Raw genomic sequence first — 23996 nt, 5'->3', positions numbered from 1 at the left:
GGTGGTTATGAATGAGGAAATGAGTGGTATGAGTATAGAAAATGATGAGAGAATGGGTGTGCAAGAGGAGCAAGAAAAGGGGAGGCTCAGGGTGGACTATGAAATAGTACACAGCATGAGAAAGGTGGATGCTCCGAGAGGAGGAGAGAGCATGTGTAGACAGGAAAGAAATGGGATGACATGGGATCAAGAGGAAACAGCTGGAATTGAAATGAATAAGCAGAAAGGTAAATGGCCGCAGTCGAGCATGGAGAGATCACATCAAGTGAGTGGTATCAGTGGAACTAGCTGTAGAACCAGAAATGAGCTGTTGTGTTTGTATACAAATGCTAGAAGTATAAGAAACAAGGCAGATGAAATGGTTGCATTAATTGCGTCTGTTCACCCAAAGATTGTTGGAATAAGTGAGACATCGTTGGAAGAGGACGACATCCTGACAAGAATAGAGATGGAAGGATATGATATGTTTCATGGGAATAGAAGTGATAAAAAGGGAAGGGGAGTGCTATTGATGATAGAGAAAGAGTTATGTCTATACAAAGTAGAGATGCAAGAGGGAAATAGTGCCATTGGTTTCGAGGCAGTATGGTGTGAGATAGAGGTGAATGGAATCAAATACTTGGTTGGATGTTGTTATAGACCAGGTAATGTGGATGGTGGTGATAATGAAATGTATAATCAAATTAGTCAAGTAAATAAGAAAAGGGAGATCATTATGGGCAATTTTAATTATGGCAATATAGACTGGAATGATGAGATAGCAACTGGAAGTAAAGAAAATGAGTTTCTTGAGTTATTGAGGGATAACTTCCTCAGTCAGTATGTAACAGAAGGCACATGAGGATTGAGGGTCTTGGATTTGGTCATCTCATCAGAGGATGTAATTATAAATGAGGTGTCAAATCATCCACCAATTGGTGAGAGTGACCATGAGGTGATTACCTGGGTGGTTGCCAGCAGTGTGAGGACCTCTGTGAGAAAAGGGTATATGTGGAACTACAAGGGGGGGTGGGGTGATTATGAAGAGTTCAGGAGACAGCTTGTGGGTGTAGCGTGAAATCAGGAGTTAGCTGGAAAAGAGACCAATGCAGCTTGGGGGATTTTCAAAAACTGTTTAGTAGATGCAATGTCTAAATGTATTCCAAGGGTGAGAAGGTTAAATAAGGTGGTTGTGAGATGGATGAATAAAGAGATTAAGCATGCGACAGAGAAAGAGAGCATTGTGGAGGCAGCATAAGAGAAGTGGAAATAACCAATTCCATGAGGTCAACAAAGACCAAGCAAGGAGGGTGACTTTGTTGGTGAGGGTAGCTAAAGAGAGGTATGAACAGCAGTTAGCTAATGAAGCCAAAAAGAATCCTAAGGAGTTCTTTCGCTATGTAGCTAGCAAAAGAAAGAATAATTATGGAAGAATGACATTGATTGGAGAAAATGGTATAAAGACAGATGATGCAGAATGTGTGGTGGAGATACTTAATGAGCAGTTCATAAAGATCTTTCAATTTTGTGAATGTGACTTCATGGAAGGATTGAGAGCAGTTGATGATGGGGAGGAGAGACTGACTGTAGGTGAGCAAGAAGTGTATGGGGAGTTGAGTAAACTAGATGTTAATAAGGCTGTGAGACTTGATAATATATCACCACATATTCTGAAAGAATGTGCCAGGGAGTTGACACCTGCCTTGACATATTTTTTTAATATGAGTCTTGCACTCAGTTAAGTTCCTAATGAGTGGAAGGAAGGCAAGATTGTGCCACTTCATAAAGGAGGTGATCGAACTCAAGCATCAAACTATAGGCCTAGCTGTGTGTCAGGTGTTGTGGTTAAGTTGTTGCAGAAGCTTGTGAGAACTAGGTTTCAGAGTAGGGTTGACAACAATGGTATTATCTTTGATGGACAGAATGGATTTGCTAAAGGGAGGTCATGTTTTAGTAATCTACTTAATTATTACAATAAAGTGACTGCTTCCTTGAACAGAGGAGAAGGTACACAGTAATATACTTAGATTTCGCACAGGCTTTTGATAGAGTACCTCATGATAAATTGATAGTAAAACTAGAGCAGATGGGGTGGATATTAGATTAGTGCATTGGATTGGAGACTGACTATATGATAGGTATCAACAAGTTGTGTGTGTGTGTGGGGGGAGCAATATCCAGGAAAAGGAAAGTCACTAGTGGAGTGCCTCAGTAGTCTGTTTTGGGGCCATTACTGTTTAACTTGTATATTAACGATCGGTGAAGATTTGGATGGAGATATTCAGTTGTTTGCAGATGATGCAAAGTTGATACGAACCATGAAGAGTAGTGAAGATGTTGTGGCCTTGCAAGAAGACTTGAATAAATAGAGTGATTGGGCAAGCAAATGGGGATGTGAGTTCAATGTTGCAAAATGTAAGGTTTTAAAATTTGGAAAACAAAGTTGGGATGCAGAATTTATGCTTGGTGAGGATATACTGTTGGAGGTGGAAGAAATAAGAGATCTGGGGATGATAGTGGATAAGGATCTGAAATTTAGGGGACACATCGCCAAAATTGTGAAGCCAACACAAAGGCTTCTGGGAATGATGCGGAGGACACTGACTTTTAGAAGTAGGGAGATTCTTGTTCCGTTGTATAAGGCTTTGATTAGGCCACACATGGACTATTGTGCCCAGATATGGTCACCTGGTTTTCAGAAGGATGAAGAGATGTTGGATAGGGTCCAAAGGCGATTGACTAAGGTAGTTTCTGACCTCTGGAATGTCGAGTATGAGGAAAGATTGAGAAGATGTAATTTGCAGAGTCTGGTGGACAGGAGGAAGAGGGGAGATATAATAGAGACCTACAAGTTATTAAGGGGTTGTTATAGGATCAATGCCGGAGAAGTTCTGCAGAAAATAGTGGGAGATCGGGGGAGAACCAAAGATCATCCCTGGAAACTGTATAAAGAGGGTGTGAGTAAGGGAGTGAGGGGTCAGGTTTTTTTTGTGCAGAGTTGTAAATGATTGGAATGCCTTGCCTGAGAGTGTGGTGTCAGCAAGGAGTTTGAATGTGTTCAAGGCATGGTATGATGAGCTGTGTGTGTGTGTGTGTGTGACAAAAGGACCTTCTAGATGAGTCTTTGACTCCATGAAGTCTTGGGGTGATAATAAAAATAATAAAATATTTCAGGAAGAAAAATCCTACTTATCCATTTCAGAGATTGATTAACTTGGTAAATGGTCAGAGAAAGCTTAGAAAATTAAATTCAATCCAATTGAATTGCAGTAAGCAATTAGAATAGAACTTAGAACCATCTTTCTTTGGGTGACCTAGCACTATGGTTGCAAATGCCATTTCCACTCGGTGCCCAAATGAATTACTATTTATAACAACTCTTCATCCTAATTTAAAAGCTATACAAAAATGAAACAGCCTCAGGTGGAAATGCTGAAAAACTTGTAATATATAAAAACTTGAAAAAAGAAATTGAGAAATTTTCTTAAAACACTGACATATGATATGAAGCTTACAAAAAAAAAAGATTCCATAGCTATTTTTAAAGCAAGTAATAAAATATTTAACACGTATAATACACTTTCAGAAATAATAATTATTTTGGTAACCTCCATGAAGTCAACAGACTCATTGTGGGAAGTCCACTCAACCAGCAATATGTCTATCATAAAGAGCTCTGAAGTTATTTACACTACCTGATTCACAATGCACTAAGGCAATACATTCCACCCATTAATACCTCTCCATGTAAAAAATCACTCTTCACACCCTTCTTCACCACGTCTTTATACAACTTCCAGGAATGGCTTCTCATATTTCCCATCTTAACATCCACGACTTTTATAATTCTTTCTGTATTAATCTGATAGAATCCCTTAACCCTTTAACAGTTGATTTTATATTCTACTGACATTGTCCCATGCGCTGAATTAATTTTGCAAAAAATTTATAAATAAAATCAATTAAAATTCTTACTGAAGTAAGAAGTCCGGACAGCATCATACATTCTTGTTATACACGTGTTCACTCACAAAAATGGCAATAATAGTGTTTTATAAAATTTGCATAATCAAGGGGTGTCCGCTTGATTAAGAAAATTACACACATTAATTTATGTAGAATCACCAGGATCTTCTTCATCTGAAGTACACAATTCACGCCATCTACTGCCCTCCACCACAACTAGTATTTCTTGTCTGTAAATTGCGTGTGTTCTGAAGGGCCGATTTGTCTGTATGCAAGATGAAAAAACCCTACTACCTCTGTATGAGATCGGCTAACTCACCTATGATTGAAAAAGCCCATATATAAAGATTCCTCCCGTCACGACGAGAATTTAGGCCTTTTCCAATCGAAGGGCGCAATGTACCATCGTTCTTCCAATTGCGCTATGGATGCTTAATATGATTAGTTGCACCAATTCAAATTTTTCTCTTTAGATGTCATACAAGGACAGAAACCCAAGTCAAATAAACTTCAATCGAGTTAACTCGATCGTAGCAAGGTCGCCATTTTTTTCCACGCTCGAGTTAACTCGACCGTAACAGTTAAAGGGTTAACTAACTTGAAGGTCTCTGGTTATAACAACTTAGACATCTCCTCATTTCCTCCTATCCACCAATCTCTGTAATCCACATTTCCTGAAACGTTCTTAATAACCAGCACTCCAGAGTCCTGATATCACTTTGGTTATTTGTCATTTGACCCTCTCTAGTTTTTCCACATTATAATGAAAACTAGATGGACAAATATAAGCACAATAGTTCATATATGGTCTAACCAATGTCTTATATAGAGGCACCACTACTTCCTTATCCCTATACGTCAATGTATTTTTTTATCATAGCAGCAATACAATGTGCAGTTTTTGCAACACAATGTGCCCTTGGAACTTCAGTCCACTGTCTACCATCACTCTAAGATCCCAAATCTCATCAACTTCCTGAAGTACAGCTCCACCAATACAGTAAACTCCTGTCCTGTCAGGTGTCTTCTCCCTCCAGGAGATTGACTACCATGTGTCTCCACCATGTCCTATTCTGTGCCTCTCTGCTGCATTCCTCATATGAGAGATAGGTCCAGTCTTCTATATTTTTCATCCACTCCAGTCTTTGTCTTCCTCTTTCCCTCGACAGTTCCTTTGAGAAGTGTCCTTTGTAGGCAGTTATGTCTCAGAATATGTCCAAAATATCTGACTTTTCTCTTTTTAATTTCTTTCATCAGGCTCCTGTTGATGCCTGTCATCTCTAGTACCTCTTCATTTGTCTTTTTTTCTTTCCGTGATATTCTCATAATTCTTCGCAGCATCCACATTTCAAAGGCCTCCAGTTTTTTCACATTCAGATTGGAGAGTGTCCATGTCTCAACTCCATATAATAATGTAGACCGTGGAGCAAGCTACCAACACTCCTATCTCAGTATCTCCCATAATGCAAAACACATCTCCTTGCAGATATGTCTAATGTTATGCATTAAGGGAAGGGCCACAACCCAAACTAGTTTCGACCTTTATTGAGGTCTATTCAGTGGGAGCCAGGCCCAAGTGGAGATACCAGGCAGAAGCATTAGCAGGTCATCTCTACCTATAGGAGTTGCCAAATGGTGTGCCACCCTTTTTTAATAAATTACTCTGGATTTAGAGAAAGATGTTGAAAGTTTATTTTTCACTTGGTCAGAGTATAATAAATTTAGTTTAATCCTTTATCCAAGTGTGAGCAAACAAAGTTTGCACCTGAAAATATCTTCAGGACTGGGGTGAGGTGGTACAACACCAGAACACTCCTTGCAAAGGTGGAGCAAGCTACCAACACTCCTATCTCAGTATCTCCCATAATGAAAACAACTTTCAATAATGTAGACCATATGTAGCATTTGGAGATTCTTAGTCTTGTTTTCAGATTTAATTTTCTAGATGTTAGTAGATTTTTCATACTGTTGAAAATTGACCTTGCGATTTCAATCCTTTTTCTAATTTCATATTCTGTCCTGCCATTCTCTGTGATCAAGTGTCTGAGGTATATGTATTTTTGCACCTGTTCTAATTTATTTCCTTTTATATTGATGCATATTTTTAGTATTTTCTTTTCTCTTGAAATTATCATGATTTTTGTCTTTTTAAAGTTGAAACTGAGGCCATACTGTTCGCTATACTTGAGGGTTTCATCTATAAGAGTTTTGAGGTCACATTTGTTTTCAGCTAGAAGAACCGTGTCATCTGCATATCTTAGGTTGGTTATTAATATTTCTGCTCCCTACAGTGATTCCTTTGAGGTTACTAATTTTATTAAATATTTCTTCTGTGTATAGGTTAAAGAGAATCGGAGAAAAGACACAGCTTGTCTCACACCTTTCTGAACTGGGAATTCTTCTGAGGTCTCTCTATTTATTCTCAAAGATGCAGTCTGTTCCCAGTAAAGATTAGTTAATAGCCTAATGTCTTTTCCATCCATGCCTATTTTTGAAAGGAAAGCAGAGGTACACATCTTTTTGTTTTTCTAGATATCTTTCTATGATGGTTCTGACGTTGAAAATACCTTCTCTTGTACCTACATTTTCCTTGAAGCCACTTTGTGTATCATTTATTTCTATGTTTATTTTTCTTTTATTTCTTTCAAGAATAACATATAGGAGGACTTTTGATACTTGACTGATGAGGCTGATTGTCCTGAACTCTTCACATCTTGTAGCTTTTGTTTTTTTGGGAATTGGAACGAAAATTGAGTGATTAATATCTTTGGGTAGAAATCCAGTCTCGTATATTTTATTGCATAATTTTGCTAGAAATTTCAGTCCTCCTTCATCAAGCCCCCTCAACCATTCTGCCAAGATGTTATCTATTCCTGCAGCTTTATGTGGTTTTAGTTTTCTGACGGCATTTTCAACTTCACAGAGTAAAATGGATGGTCCTTCTAAATCAGTCTGTTCAGAAATATCATTTCTTTGTTGTTTATATAATTTCCTTGTGTATTCAATCCATCTTTCCATGATTTCTTTTTTATCCATTAGAATATGGTCTCTTGAGTCTCTAATGACATTTGCATCGTTTGCTGTATTTGTCCTGCTTGTCATTTCTCTGATCTTTTCATGCATTTCTCTCTTCTGTGTTTTCTATCAAGGTTTTCTATATCTATACATTTATATTTAATCCATTCCTCTTTGGCTTTCCTGCATTCTTTTTTTATTTCTTTATTCATGCTTTTATATTGAGGTTTGTTCTTTAACTTTTTTCTTTGTTCCATCAACGTCAGTATTTTTTCATTCATCCAAGGTTTATTCCTTTTCCTTTTTAATTGTGGGAGTGTATTTTTGGCTGCTTTATTGATGCTATTCTTTCTTTCAAGAATAACATATAGGAGGACTTTTGATACTTGACTGATGAGGCTGATTGTCCTGAACTCTTCACATCTTGTAGCTTTTGTTTTTTTGGGAAGTGGAACGAAAATTTTCTATCAAGGTTTTCTATATCTATACATTTATAACTGTATAAATGTATATCTATACATTTATATTTAATCCATTCCTCTTTGGCTTTCCTGCATTCTTTTTTTTTCTTTATTCATGCTTTTATATTCAGGTTTGTTCTTTAACTTTTTTCTTTGTTCCATCAACGTCAGTATTTTTTCATTCATCCAAGGTTTATTCCTTTTCCTTTTTAATTGTGGGAGTGTATTTTTGGCTGCTTTATTGATGCTATTCTAGAATGTTTGCCAGTTCATATTAATTTCATCAACTGGCGTTCTATTTTCTGCGTGAGTTGTGGTGGCAGACTTGTTAAGGGATTTTGTGAATTATTTTATAAAGCAGTCTTTAACTTCTTGGTTGTTAAGTGTGTCTGAATTATAAGTTTCTCTTATGAATGGTTGGCTTGGTATCTTAAGTTTTATTTTGATTTTTGCAATCACTGGGTTGTGGTCCGATCCTATGTCTGCTCCAGGATATGTTTTTGTTTGTGCTATTGCATTTCGGAATCTTTTGCTTATTATTATATAGTCAATTTGGTTTCTATAGATGTCCCCAGGGCTTGTCCAGGTATATAGTCTTCTGGGAGGATGTTTAAACAGTGTGTTGGCAATTATTAGGTCATTGGTTTCACAGAATCGAATTAATCTTTCACCTCTTTCATTTTTGATTCCAAGCCCTTGGTTTCCCATGCAAAATGAGATTTTTTCTGAGCCCACTTTTGCATTTAGGTCACCCATCAGTATGATTACATCATCTGACTTAGCACTGGAGATTGCAGTTTGGATGTCTTCATAAAATTTTTCTAACTCTTCATCTGGGTGATCTTGGGTTGGTGCATATGCTTAGATAATATACAGGTTGAATGGTTGTGCAGTTATTTTGGCTGTTATGATTCTGTCATTTATGGGCCAATATCCCTGTAGAGATTTTGCAATTCTATTACTTAGGACAAGCGCTACTCCATTAAGGTGTAAGTCACTGCCAGAGTAGATTATAGTGTGATTTTTTCTTCTTATTATGCCTGTATCTGTCCACCTCGCTTCACTGATACCTGCAATATCGGCCTTCATTACTTCTAATTCCTGGAGTAGGTTATCTAATTTGCCTGCCTCGTAGAGTGTTCTGACGTTCCATGTTACTATTTTCAAGAGATTGCTCCTGGTTTTCAGACAAGGGAAATCTGAGAATATCCTCCCTGGAAGGTTTGGAATATTATCTTCATACACTACCTTAGTAGTTCTTGTCTTACAATTCCCAGTTTCAAGCTCTTCTTCCCTGTAGCTATAAGAGCTGATGGTTGCAGGGGGTCTCAACCACATCTCTAACTTCATATTGTGACATGGTGTGTTTCATGGTTGACAATGGATAAATACGTGGTGAGGCTCCGATCTCTTCCACGACAGCTGGCCACAAGTCCCTTAGTCCCTTGGCCACAAGTCCCACAGTAAACTAGGTGGACAAATATGCCTTATAAATATAGCCTTATATCTCTGCATCCCAAACTCTAACACCTTGCATTTATTAATATTAAAACTGCAATCGTACTCATTTGTCCAAGCTAAAAGTCTATTCAGATCTTCCTGTAGAGAATTCACATCAGCACCATTCCTGATAATTCTACCTAACTTTCCATCATCGGCAAACATTTGAAGATCTGCAGTCAGTCCACATGAAATATTACCAAATAAGTTAAAGAGTAGGGACCCAAGAACAAAATGCTGAGGCACACCACTGGTCACCTTCCTTTTCTCAGTGACTTCTCCATCATACACAACTTGCTGGTATTGTTCAGACCCGTTCTCGGATCTATTAACCAATATACTCTATTCCTATCCTCTGCAGCTTGTATGCCAACTTATCATGTGGTAATGCCTTTGATGCCTATCAAATCCATTTGCAAAATCCAAGAATATCACTGTATATGATTCTCCCTTATCCAACAGATTTGTCACCTTTTCATAAAACATAAACAGATTGCATATGTTTTATATGCAAGACCTGCCCTTCACAAACTCATGCTGACCACCATTGAGAATCTTATGTCCATCAATCCAATCCTGTGTTCTATTTCTAACCAATTTTTCCAACACTTTGATCACAACTGCAGATATACAGTCTAGTCTATAATTGGAAACTTCTGTTCTCAAACCATGGTTGTGGAGAGGTATTGTTTTGCCTTCAAATCACATATCATAGTCAACTGTAAACTCCCTCACACTTTTAGAATTCACAACCAACTGTAGTAACAGATTCCATTCAGTCACCATTTATTATTATTATTATTATTATTATTAGCACCAGACTTCTATAGAATCAAAAGACCCATCATGGGAGATCCTTGATGTCACATAAAGTTCATTGACACACCATGCCTCAGTTATTCATTGTTTCTGCACTCACTATACTCAAAGGCAATGCATTCCATTCACCAACCATTATCCATGCAAAGAACCTATCATTACTTACTTGCTCACACCATCTTTATACAGTTTTCAAGGATGGCCTCTTGTTCTACTCTTACCTCCTTCCATTCAATGAAAAATTTCTTAAACATTAACTTAGTAATATGGCTTTGTCACCAGGTTAATGTTGAATCGCTCAATCATAGCCCCCTCCCATCCCAATATCTCCTCACCCTCATAAAATCTAGTTGACCAAATCTGTGCACAGTAGTTCATATGATACATAATAACACCTTATACAATGGAATTGTAACCTCCCTACTTCTACATATCAATGTGATGTTCGTCATTACCATAATCTGATGTGATGGTTTCGCAGCTTGAGCAATGTGACACCTAAACTTCAAATCCCTGTCCTCCATTACTTCCAGATCTCTCATTTCCACACATTTCCTTCAAATATTCCCTACCAATTTTATACTTTGAATCTCATCCTTGCCTACCAACTTTCAAAATCTTACACTTTGTCAGAGTGAACTGGTGGCTTCACTTATTTACTCCCTCATACAGGTTATAGATCCTCCAGTAGTAGAATACATCTGCTTTCTCCACAAATTTGCCTCATCTGCAAAGAGCTGCACATTTCCAGTTAAATCCATCCCTTTATCATTAATATAAAGTTAAATAATAATCACCCAAAAACAGATTCCTGCAGAACATTGATAGTGACTTTCTTCTTTCTGGATACTATACCTCCATGCACCACCTGCTGATACCCATCTGATAGCCAACCTAATATCTAACACTATCTGTTCTAATTTAGTTATCACACTGCTATTATCAACATAGTTTAACATAATGCTAGTTCTCACCAATCTCTCTTTCTCCAACACTTTAGCCACAACTCCACACACATATCCCAATTAGTCTATAATTTGAAGCCTTAATCTTATTAAATCCTTTATGAAGTGGAACAATTTTGCCATCTTTCCAATGCTTTGGAACTTGCCATGTTGCAAAACTCTTGGGGATGTTCCATGTAGTTAAGAAGTACACCAAGGCTATTGTTAACTACATGGAACATTCCCTTATGATGTACAGTGTTATGTCACCAAGTTCTATTGCCTTGTTAACAAAAAGATTACTAAAATACCTCATATATCTCTTGCTCCTTCACATCTCTTCCAAGCTTCTCATGATATCACAGCTTGACAACATCCACTGTAGCAGTTACCAATCTGCCATTTTCAGCCATTAACATCATGTTACCATAATCATTCTTTCTTCTGCTTGCCACATATCAAAAGAACTCTCTACAATTTTTCTTTGATTGATTGGCTAATTCTGCTCATACAGTACTTTTGCTATACTTACTGATTAAGTCACCTTTCTGGCCTGCTGTTACTAATATTAAACTTGGCTGCTTCTGCAGCAATTTCTTCTTCCAGATTGCATGCTTAATTTTCTCTATTCATCCATTTTACATTTACCTTATTCAGCCTTTTGATCTATGGAATACATTTACACACTGCTCTGAAATAGTTCCTGAATTAGAGCCGAAGTAGCATTTATCTCCCTTCTGCATAACTCTTCATTTCATGCAATAATTCCAAACTGTCTCCGAAACTTTTCATAATTGCCATCCTTGTAGTTCTACATATATCCTTGTAGTTCCGATATTGCTTAGAATATTGGAAATGATAGCCATAAAATGTGACGAAAACTCAATAACATCCACCAACCCTACAAAATCTCTGAGAGTTGGAAGCTCCATAACATAAAAATTAGGTCATGACTCCAACCAATAGGAGACAACACAAGCACACCAAAGACAGAAACACCTAGCAGAAATGATATAGCCTCCATTTCCCCCACGAGTTCCAAAGACGACACACTGTCAAAATGGCTCACACCCTGTTACTCCCACCCCTGACTTTTTCCCATCAATCCCTCTTCTTCCTCAAAAAATAATTTCTATCTTCAGATCCTTCTCTCTCCCCCTTTCCCAAATGCTCTCTATCCACCCTTAATAATAATAATAATATTATACATATAAAAAGCCCAGGTTTTTTTCAAATAATTTCTCCACATTACTTTACCCCCACTTTCCCAAAAAACCCTTCCTTTTAACAGCTTAACAGCAGATGAATGCATATCACCAGGACAAGGAAACAGAAAACAACATCCAAAAAAAAAAGGTATGTCCAAATTTTCCTCCAATATTATTCTTCATATATTAGTTTTATAGCACTTCAATAATGTCCTAAGATTAGTAAAGAGCCAATGATATTGTAAAAAAAGGGGCACTCCTAAACGAAAGTAGGCTATATTAGCCATTAAAATAATAGGAGAGGGATCTTTATTTTCAATTGAAGATGGATTTATATGGATACAATGGTGTTTTTTCCCATAGAAACTTGGGTTTTTCATTCTGCATAAAGGCAAACTAGCCAGAGAACACATATATGCACAACTTACAGATAAAAAATACTACTACTACTATTATTGGTGTACATGGCACATTGTGCAGTTGTTTGTAGATGGAGGATTATGTAGAAGGAAGTGTAGTTCTGTGGGAGTAGAGTGCCCTCCCCTTCAATGAGTCCTTGGAGATGTCGTGTAATAATAATAATAAAACATTCTCCACATTCCTCTGCACATACTTACTGCACTTAGAACAACAAACAACCATCTTCAAAAAATCTATGCTATTAACCACAGCAAGTTTTTGCACTGTTAACACGATAACCTCATTTTCAGATATTTTGTTTTCATTCAATGCATTCTATGCAAGTCCCTGTGGCCCTGAGGAAAAATAACATCAGCAGGATGGAAGTAGCAGAGATGAGAATGCTTAGGTGGATGTGTGGTGTGATCAGAAAGGATCGTCTGAGAAATGACTATGTGAGGGGAACAGTGAAAGTTACGAACTTAGGAGCGAAGATACAGGAGGCAAGGTTGAGATAGTTTGGTCATGTGATGAGGAGGGAGGACGAATATGTGGGAAGAAGGGTCATGCAGATGGATGTGCAAGGAAGGAGGAAGCGTGGGTGGCCAAAGAAGAGATGGAGGGAGCTGGTAGAAGAGGACTTGAGGATGAAGAACTTTTCATCCTCAAGTGGTGACAGCCCAAGACAGGAGGATGTGGAGGAGACTTATCATCAACAGTGACCCCACTTAAGTGGGAGAAGCTGCAGAAGAAGAAGAAGAAGAAGATTCAATGCAAGCTAAAATTTACATAAAAAATATAACCAACAAGAGCTCTATAAACACTATCCAGTCAGGTGAAACTATTAATCAAAAATAAATGAAATTTTATGAAATTCAAACAATATCTACCAGTTATTATGCAAAGTATCACTTACATTTATTTGAGCTGTTCTATAACACTTTTCCTATAGTCACCTTTTCTTGGTGACCACCATGTAAAAACTATATTCTTTACCATCTTATTCACCACGCCTTCCAAAATTTTCAGGGATGGAAGTTTTATAATGATTGTCTTTTCTCCTCTCTTACCTTCTACTTTATGTATAATCCTTTCCATATATATCCTGTAAAATCCCTTCAGCTACTTAAACATCTCTAGCATACCACATCTTCTCTATCTACTAAACTATGCAATTTACATTTCCTTAACCACTCTCCATAATGAACATTCCAGTGTCCTAATACGGTTTTAGGTTAATGGGTGGGGGATTGTGATTTATATAGATTTACTCATATGTAAAGTAATGTCTGGGATGAAAGAGAAAACCTAAGCTCTTGAATGCTTAAACGGTAATATCTGTGATATGTTTACTCCACAGGAAATACTCTCATTAGGATTATTTATTTATTATTTTAAAGACACTTTCTCTCCTTAGTTACGAAATAAATTATATCATACAAGAAATTATATTCTTGTTTAAATCCTTTACCTAAGTATAAGCAAAGTTTGCATGCAAAGTATCTTCATGACCAGGCTATTTGTATATAGATGGTGCTGACTTCATATAAATTGCCTAACTATTCCACAAAATACAGCATACTTCCTTTCAGATGTGAAAATTTCTATGAATCTTGTCCTACTGATGAGACCTCAATAAAAGTCAAAACTGGTCTGGGTAAGGACCCTTCCAATCATGCAAAAGCAATATAAGAAAAATCCAGCCTGGCATAGCATAGAGTGGACACTGACCACAATATTCTCTTGTAATTGGAGCGAGTGTTAAAGAAGCAATTTTACACCATGCAAACTTAAATCGAAACAACAATCTATCCATAGCAAAATTTTGGGAAAGTCTCATCCTGATAAATGACAAGCAGTAATTAGTCCCTCCCCTTTTTTTTAGTTTATTTTCATTTCATCTAATTTTATTATTTTAGTTCATTTTTATTTATTTATTGTTCATTGTTCCAATGCATGCTAGAACAATGGTAAAATGCGTTTGTTCATGTCCCATTGTTTTTATAAAGATGCCCTTTTCACCAACTGAGTTTACTGTTCGATTCCCAGGCATATCAAAGTACATGGGCGTCTCATCCATATTGCTAATTTGGGAAAGTTCATATCCGTGACACTTCCGTAATTTTATGATAAATTTATGGAAGGATTGCACTTTTTCTTCAAGCTGCTTTGGTAACTTCTGTGCAATTTTTGTTTGGTGTTGTAATGTTAATGCCTTGCGTTCCATAAATCTGTTGCACCACCCAGGCGAAGCAAGAAAAGATGAAATACCTGGTGTGTCCTTGAATTTACCATTCTTGAGTTGTAGAGCTCGAAAACCAATTGCATTTCTTGTTACTATAATGCCATCTTGTCGTTGCATCAAAATCCATTCATTTAGCTCTTCTTAAAGTTCTGGAAAGGATGCTACATCTCCACGACGGGCATGTTTCGTTTTGGGGATTTTTTCAAGACTGTCTTTTTGCTTACGCCAAAGTCTAATATTACTCTCTGCTATACCAAATTCTCACTAGCAACACTGTTATTATGTTCTTCTGCAAAGTGCACACCATGCAATTTAAATCCTGGTTCAAAAGATGAACGTTTAGGTTTCTGTTGGCTCATTTTCAGGCTAGGTTTGTTTAACGAATAATATTTAAAATGAACTGTGGTTAAACCAATATACCTAACTGTGCTCTATCTATCTCACTGTGCTCTATCATTAGCACTACTTACATTACTGGCTTTATGTGCAGATATGATGTGTGCTCGGTCGCCGAATGCGAGTGGGTCAAGTAGATTTGGTTGCATAGGCATTAGATAGTATATATTGTGTGTGCAAGTCTAATAAGATGCTATATTTTTTATGGTAAAAAATACTACTAACTTTAAGTAGTATTTTTTACCATAAATTTTTCGCATTATACGCGATAATATACGGTAATCCACAAGAACAAGGAATCTGGTAAACACCTGGATAATTAAGATGTGGAAGCTTGTCCTTAGGAGAAGTGAGAAATGTAGAGATTTTTCTGAATGCTCGAAAGGCAACAAAAATATTCAGTGGTTTTAAAACTTTTGCTATACATTCACTAATGCCTCGTACATAAGGGATAGGAATATGCATTATTTCTTCTGTATTTGAAGAGGAAGACATTAAACCTACTCAAAGCTCTTCTGATAAAGGAATTCTTATATCCATTAGATAGAAAGGAAGAAGTAATATATTGCAGTTCTTTCTGTAATAGATCGTCTAAAGAACAAAAGGGGGTGGGCACGATGAACCAGTGTTTTAATAGTTCCTGCCTTTTGCTATAGACTGAGAAATGTAGGTTACCATCTGGTTGGCGAAGAATTAGAAGATCTAAAAAGGCTAACTGGTTATTTGATTCTAAACTGGTAAACTGGATCCTTGGATGAAGTGCATTTAACTTAGTGAGAAACTGTTGAAGTTCATCAGAAGAGCCATTCCATATAGCAAAAATGCCATTGACATATCTGAACCAATGAGTAGGTCTGGTAGAAATGTTGTCAAAGATACGTTGTTCAAAATGGTCCATAAAGAAGTTGGAGATAGCAGGAGAAAGAGGATTGTCCATTGCTGTTCCTTCAATTTGTTGATACAACTTATTTTTAAAGGAAAAATAACCAGAATGTATTACAAAATCAAATATTTTTAAAATGTCTGAAGGAAATTCCTGTTGCAGTAATTCAATGCTGTCAGATAAAGGAACATTTGTAAATAAAGAAACAATATCTAAACTGATCATGATATCCGATCAGTTTAGGATCAGAAAATTTATTGACCGTTTTAGTTATCTTACACTAGCTACTTAGGTGGCGCTTTTTGGAATTGTCAGTTATTGTTTAATTTGAGCTTAAAATGTACTGAAGATGCCTGTGACACAGGCAAAAATTATACTATTAAATAATCTTTTTACGTGAATTTTTCCGTTATTAATTTTGTAAGTCTATTTATCTTCCCATGTCAAAATTACATGGTCACTCTCTTCAAATGGGGGGAGAGATGCCTTCTCAGTTATTATCAGCTCTTTTGATGCTATGACCAAATCCACAACTCTCGAACCTCTTGTTCCCTCCATTACATGTTGCCTAAGACATTTGTCCCTCAAGAATTCTAGAAATTCCATTCCCTTATTACTACATGCATTTTCCTCTTCCCGGCTTGTACTGCTGTAGTTAAAATCTCCGATAACAATCATTCTTCTTGCACTTGCCAAGCTCAACTGCCTAATCATCTGCTCCCCACCCTCTGTACTCCTTGGCTTGTAGCAACTAATGACACTAATGCTTTCAAAACCATTAGTGTCACTGCCTTCAAAGGTCTCCACTCTTAGAGGACATAAGTCATCACTTATTATAAGCAGTACTCCACCACCATGTTTTCCCCTCCCATCCTGCCGAAAAATGCTGTACCCTGCTGCTTCTATTCCTGTTATTATATCATCTTCCATCAACTATGTCTTAATGATCCCAATAATCTTTGGCCAGGCTGACACTATCAGCACTACCAATTCATCTCCTTTATTCCGGATACTCCTTGCATTAGTATAAAACATAAAAATGTCACTGCTTCTATACTTATCATTATCTCCTCCAGACCCCACTGGCCTCAGTGCTACCTGATGTCGTCCCCCTTCCCCAAAGCACCCATTCCCACAAGAGGCCACCCCTGCTACCATCCACCCTGGGAACTCTAGTTTCCCTGCACTGACGCACCGACTCATTCAGCAAACAGCAATCTCTCCAGATGTCTATCCTTCCTCATTCAAATGCAAATGGTCTCTCGCATACAGTTCCTTTCTGTCCTCAAATGCTCTCCAAGCATCCACATATTCCAATCTTCTCTTCTGAGCATTTACTTTATTTAAATGTTAGAGTGTTTACTTTAATTAGAATAAAATAACACTTGACATTTCGACCTTTATATCAGGGTCATCATCAAAAATATACATATATGTATATTGAGACAAGCTGTATCACGATACACTACAGTGAGTACAGCAAAACTGCATTGGTCAACACTGACTTCTAGCCTGATCACTAGTAATTAAAATTTATAACCCTAATTATCACTTAACCAAAACTAGCATTGGGTAATTAAGGACTTAGCAGGTCACTTCACCCTCCCCCATATATAAAAAACAGAACTTCATACAAAAAATTAAAGATGCCGCATTTGACAATTAAAATTTATTAGTCAATTCTGATATAACTGCCCTTTTTGCAAATGTCCCAATCATTGACACAGTTATTATGATGATTATTATTATCCCAAAACCCCCAAGGAGTCAAAGACTCAGTGTGGAAGGCCCCTTTGTCATATACACAGCTTATCATACAATACCTTAAATACATTCAAATTCTCTGCAGACACCCCATTCTCAGGCAATACAATACAGTCATTCACAACTCCCATGCCAAAAACCGGCTTCTCCCTCCTTTGCTCACACTCTCCTTATACAGCTTCCAAGGATGATCTCTTGTTTTCCCTCCCATCTCCCACCATTTTAGAAAAAACCTCTTCAATGTTAATCCTATAACAACTCCTTACTAATTGTGTTTCTATAATATCATCCCTCTTCCTCCTATCCACTAGACTCTAAATTGCATCTTCTCAACCTTTCTTTATACTCAACATTCCAGAAACCACAAACTACCTTAGTCAATCGCCTCTGGATCCATTCCAGTATCTCTTCATCCTTTTGAAAACCAGGTGACTAAATCTGCACACAGTAGTCAATAAGTGGCCTAATCAAGACATTACACAATTGAACCCAAATCTCCTTACTTATACAAGTCAGTGTCTTCCACATCATAGCCAGAATTCATTGTATTGTCCTTGCAATTTTGACAATATGTCCTCTAAATTTTAGTTCCTTATTTATCATCATCAAAAGATTTCTTATTTCCTCCACTTCTTCCAACAATATATCTCCACATGTGTAAATTCCACGTCCCATCTTTGTTTTTCAAATTTTAAATCCTTATATTTTGCAAAATTGAACTGCCATCCCCATTCCTGTGCCCATCCACTTAGTCAATTCAAGTCTTCTTCTAAGGCCACAACATCTGCTCTACTCCCAATAGCTCTTCTCAACTTTGCATCATCTGAAAACAACTGAATATTGCCATTCAAATCTTCCCAATATGATTAACATACAAGTTAAACAGCAATCATCATCATCAAATTCTTGCCATGTACCCTCAAGTGGTGTATAGGATATAATAGTACTACATGAAAAATTTACATCATTACTAACTTCCTCTCTACAATTTTCCTCCAAATCAATCTTTTACCTGTCAAGACTAAAACATTATCAAATCTTATATTTCTATCTTCTGAGGCACTTTTTTACTGTATCAATCCACCTATTCTTGATCTTCCTCTGGGTGTTTTTCCTGCCAACCTGGCAGAGAAACACTTGTTTTGCTAATCTTTCCATTCCATTCTGTTTAAGTGACCATACCACCTAGATTAGCTCTGCTAATGCATTCCTGGATGCTGACAATGTCAGGTTTTTTCCTAATGTCCTCATTTTTGAATATGATATTTCCATTGATGCCATCGGCTCATGCCCCTAATCTTTCTCAGAACTCTCATATCTGCAGTCTCTAGTCTTTGATCAAGTGTTTTACTGCTTACCCAGCTCTCAGATCCATAACTTAAAATTGGTTGAACACTATCTTGTATATGGCTAATTTAGTGTTTTCACTAATTTCTCTCTTATTCCATATAAATTTATTCAAATCACTTCCTACCATACCAGCTTTGTTGATTCTGTTGTCTATATTATGATCATTACCATCTTCACTAAAAATTGTGCCTAAATAGCTGAAATGTTTTACTTGTTTCACAGGTTCTCCGTTCACAATGCAGTTGACATTTTCAACAATTCTGCCTATTTTCATAGTCTTTGTCTTTTTAATAGATCATTACTCAATTTAGTCAGGGAATCTTGTAGACTTGTAGGGGATTTATTTAGAAGTATAACATTATCAGCATAAAGCAAAGAGCTCACCAGGTTTAATACCACTTTCCTTCATAATGTGATCCATATAGATAATGAATAACAGAGGGATAATGTACATCCTTGTCTGACACCAGAGTTAATGTTAAACCATTTTCCTGTACTTCCTTCGATTTTAACTGCTGACTTAAACTCAAATAAAGACTAAGTATTGCTTGATATAATGCCCTATTGACACCCTATAATGTAGAGTTTTGAACAGCTTCTTTCTTGGCACCTTGTCATGTCTTTTCCAGATCTACAAAACTTAAATGCAGATCTTTGTTATATTCCCATGATTTCTCAACTATTTGTCATAAAGTGAAACTCTGTTTCACTTTACGACAAATAGGTATTCCTTCCCAATCCTTCTCAACCATTTTTCAAGTATACTTGCATAAATCTTACCAGGAACACTCAGTAGAGAAATAGTTCTGTAATTCTCACATTCAGTTTTATTTCCCTTTTTATATATGGGTACTATGAGAGCTCTACTCCAGTCATCTGGAATTCATCCCTCTGTCCAGGCCTTCTGAACTATGCAGTGCAATGCAGCCACTGTAAAATTTTATACCTCCATACTTGAGCATTTCTGGTCGAATATCATCTACTCTTGCTGCCTTTCCACATTTCAGGATTTCGATGGCTTTTTCTACTTCAAGTATGATAGGTATTCCTGACTGTATCCCTGTTGAGCTTTTTTTACCATTGTGCTATCACTGCTTGTTTCATTTGGCAATTTTTCGAAGTAATTACTTCATGATTAAAGGATATATTTTTCTCCAGTTTTCATGTCACCTTTATCATCTCTAACTTCTTTTACATCACTCTTTCCTCCATTTCTGAGCTTCTTCAACAACCTCCAGAATATCTTGCTACCTTCTTGATATTTACATTCTATGTTCTTATCAAAGTCTTCCCATGACTTTTGTTTAGCTAGTTTTACACAGTGTTTAGCTTTCTTACATTTGTCTCTCTGTTCTCTAAGAGTACGAGCTAACTTATTTGCCAGGAACTTTTGATATGCTTTCTTCTTTTCCTTCACTGCCTCTTTAACTTCCTGTGTCCACCATGGAGTTCTGATTTTTCTATCCTTGCAGACAACCTCATTACATGCCTCTCTAGATGAATCAATCAGTGTTTTCTTCAGGGCTAGCCACTGAATCTCCAAGGTTTGGTTCCTGTTCTCAAACTCTTTCATTTTTTCTTGAATAATGTTTGTGTATTTTAGTTTACAGTTCACATCTGAGAGCTGCTCAACTTTTATTCACTTTAAAACTTTCTTACATGTTCTTCTTTTCAGTATGAAATTCAATTTTATTCTGCTCAAGACTAAATGGTGATCGCTTCCAATTTCAAATCCTCTGTACACTCTGATGTCCTGCACTAGGTAGAAAACATCACTATTGACAATGACATAGTCAATGAGACTTTTCTTATTCCTTGCCTCTTCTCTCCATGTGAATTTGTGCACATTTTTATGTTGGAATATGGTGTTAGTAATAAACAATCCATGTCCTGAGCAGAAATCCAACAGGTATTTGCCATTATTATTAGCTTTGCTCTCTTTTCTCCAAATTTTCCCAAAATATTTTTCTATGTCTCACAATCGTTTCCTACTCTGCTGTTTAGATTCCCAACAAGTACTGACTTTCCTTTTTCATTGTGTCAGTTGCTTTTTCGAAAACCTCAAAAATTCCTCTGCTTCTACCTTAGTAGAACCTTCTATGAGACCCTGGGCACAAATAAGTCTCATTGTCCAGTTCCCATTCTCGTATTTGCCCACATCACTCTACTTTAGACTGTCTGCCATTCAAGAAGATTCGCCTCTTATTTAGTGTTGAATACTATGGCTACTCCTTCTTTTCCTTGATTGTCATTACCTGAATCTAACATTTTGCATTTATTGCTCAGAAAGATCTCACCAATTTTGGTCTTTTTTGTTTCAGTTACCCCTATTATGTCAATCTGGTACTTATCCAATTCCTCAGCTAACTCCATTTCTTTGCATTCAGGCTTCTTATGTTGATAGTACCGATCTTGAACTCTGGTGATGTTGAATTGGGGGTGTGTTTTAGGATTTTTTCCAGTAGCTGACTTTTCATTGTTCGTCCTGGTTCCCTGGCAAAAACAATGGGGGCACTGTTTAACCGGGCGATGCCCCAGACGGCATGAAATTCTCTCATGTTGTACCATCATTTTATATTTTGGTTTAAGCCAATAAGAATACAATTTGGTTGGCTAAATCTCAAATTGCCAGCCCATACTCATTCGTTCAGTATCCAGATAGATACCTAACAGGGTGAGGGTGCACCACGAGAAGGCGAGGATTTGACATTAGGTCAAAAGCCCTGGTAGGTTCTCCGCATTCCTTTAAAGGCTATGTGGAGGTCTCCTCTCAGTTATACAGCTTTGACCCTTAAGCACCCCTTGTGGGATATTGCTTCCCCATATATAACTTGTTGATAGCTATCAGATAGGGTTTAGCTGTCTGACGTCTTGTTGATATCAGACAGCTAATCTCCAATCCAATACACTAGTCTAATATCCAATCATATCCACTCTAGTTTGACTATCAACTTATGATGTGGTATTCTATCAAAAACCTTTGCAAAGTCTAAGTATAATATTGTGTATCCAACTTCCATGGCTAATGCTGCTGCTGTTACCTTATTGTAGTAAGTAAGTAAATTACTAAAACATGACCTCCCTTTAGTAAATCCGTGCTGTCCATCAAAGATAATACTGTTGTCAACCCATTTCTGGATCCTGATTCTTACCAGCCTCTCCAACACTTTAACTACAGCATCTGACATACAGATTGGCCTATAATCTGATACTTGAATTCAGTCACCTCCTTTATGAAGTGGTACAAACTTGCCTTCCTTCCACTCCTTTGGAACTTGACCCAGTGTAAGACTTATATTTTCTTCTGTTACACAACAAATTTCCACTGGATATCATTGTCCTCTTTTCCTACATATTTTGTTCTAGGTAGTTCATGTGGCAAAGCAAAGTTTCTACCAAAAAGCAGGTAGAGCCATAGTCTCTAGACCAAGCTTTTATATGGAACATTGTGAGCATCTGTATATTTAAGGAATTACACACACAAAATAGAACAAAGCTTACTTCATATTCAAAAATATTTTAATTAAAAAATGTAGTAAGAAAAAGAAAACTAACCTGTAACATATAACGCAGACCAACTGAGAGCGAGTCTGTTTCTACTATTGAATAAAAACTTTTGATTTCTCTGTTTTCTAACCATTTACTATGAAATTCTTGCAAAGCACACCTGACAGGCCAAGCTAATGGATCCTGTTAAATTAAGAATAAGCATTATATATATATATATATTAAATATGAATAATCACTACCATTTAGTAAATCTTCAATATACTGAATGTTCTTTGGAACAAAGTCTAAAGAATCTTATTCTATAACAGCATTTCATTTTATTCTTTAAGTATGGCAGAGATGACTAAAGTGATGAATTGAAAGGAATCACACACTTTCTATTCATCTTCTTCAGTCAAAATTAAGAAATGCAGAAAAGAGTATTATGGGTCATAACAAAACTTGATACATTGATAACTCTTTTACACTTTTCATGGGGTCATATAAAGAATATAGCGAATGGCCAGTTTAGTAGATATCCACCAAATAGCACATAATACTAACAATCTCAATAAACTTGCATTATCTACTCCATATAATAGTTCCAGAAACATTCCACAGGTATTCTAAACCATAGGATACCTGTGACTGGCAGACATGATGATTTCTTACAGTTCCATCAAATCTGCTGGCAATAGTTCTCTCTGATGAACATCTCATTCCCACACATTCCAAAGATGGGAATGGTATCCAATGACTGACAGAAGGGTAGGAATCTATTACGGTAAAGTCTTTATTATGTTCCTATAATCTATTCATGGATGACACATGTTTTGTGACTTTATATGTTATCCTGACGGACTTTTATAAATATCATCATTATCAATGCTTCCTGTTAAATACTCTCAAAGGATGTAGAGGATATTGGGACAGCAGTATGTAATTAAGGTTATATACTTGTTAGCTCCCTGTCAAGAATTTTCTTCAAATTATCATATCTTGCATTATGGCCTTCTTAAACACTATTAACTGCATCAACCCACCCAAATCTCATCTTCCTCAGAATCTTTTTTCCTGCCACTCTGGCATCAAGCATCTGTTTTGCTAATTTTTTTTCTCCCATTCTACTTAAGTGACCATATTATCTTAGATTCTTTCTCCTCACACATTCTTAAATGCTAACAATGTTAGTTCCTTTCTAATATCTTCTTTTTTAAAATGATTCTGCCATTAATACAATCATTCATTCCGTTACTTTTCTCAGAACTCTCACATTTGTAACACAAATATGAGACTTGGCTACTTTCTCTCTCATTCCATGTAAAGGAATTTTCCTTCTCCCTATTCTATTACTTTTGCTTATTCTGTTATCTATTACAATATTTAATTTGCCATGTTTACTAAAAATTGAGTGCCTAAATATCTGAAATATTTAACTTTTTTCAGCATGTTTTCCCTATGATCCTGCCTATTTTTGTAGTTTGTTCTCTTTTTATTGCTAATATTCATAGTTCACAGAGAGGACGAATAACTCTGGAGATAATATGCACTGCACTCTTACACTTGATTTTACATCAA

The 23996-nt window shown here is 36.7% G+C and overlaps 1 protein-coding gene across 1 annotated transcript in view; it reads right to left on the bottom strand.

Annotated features, from left to right (window-relative positions):
- The window catches only part of LOC150099699 (solute carrier family 12 member 2-like), a 497862-nt gene that overhangs the window by 176413 nt on the left and 297453 nt on the right, over nt 1-23996 (bottom strand). The window contains exon 15 of the mRNA XM_090403480.1: nt 22485-22619. Within this exon, the coding sequence (XP_090259606.1) occupies nt 22485-22619 (135 nt within the window). The remainder of the gene's footprint in view (nt 1-22484; nt 22620-23996) is intronic.

The sequence above is a fragment of the Typopeltis vanoorti genome, chromosome 14, assembly GCF_054136105.1.
Source record: "Typopeltis vanoorti isolate ZY-2024b chromosome 14, IOZ_Tvanoo_1.0, whole genome shotgun sequence".
NCBI lineage: Eukaryota > Metazoa > Arthropoda > Arachnida > Uropygi > Thelyphonidae > Typopeltis > Typopeltis vanoorti.
This window is presented reverse-complemented; position numbering and strand designations above follow the sequence as displayed.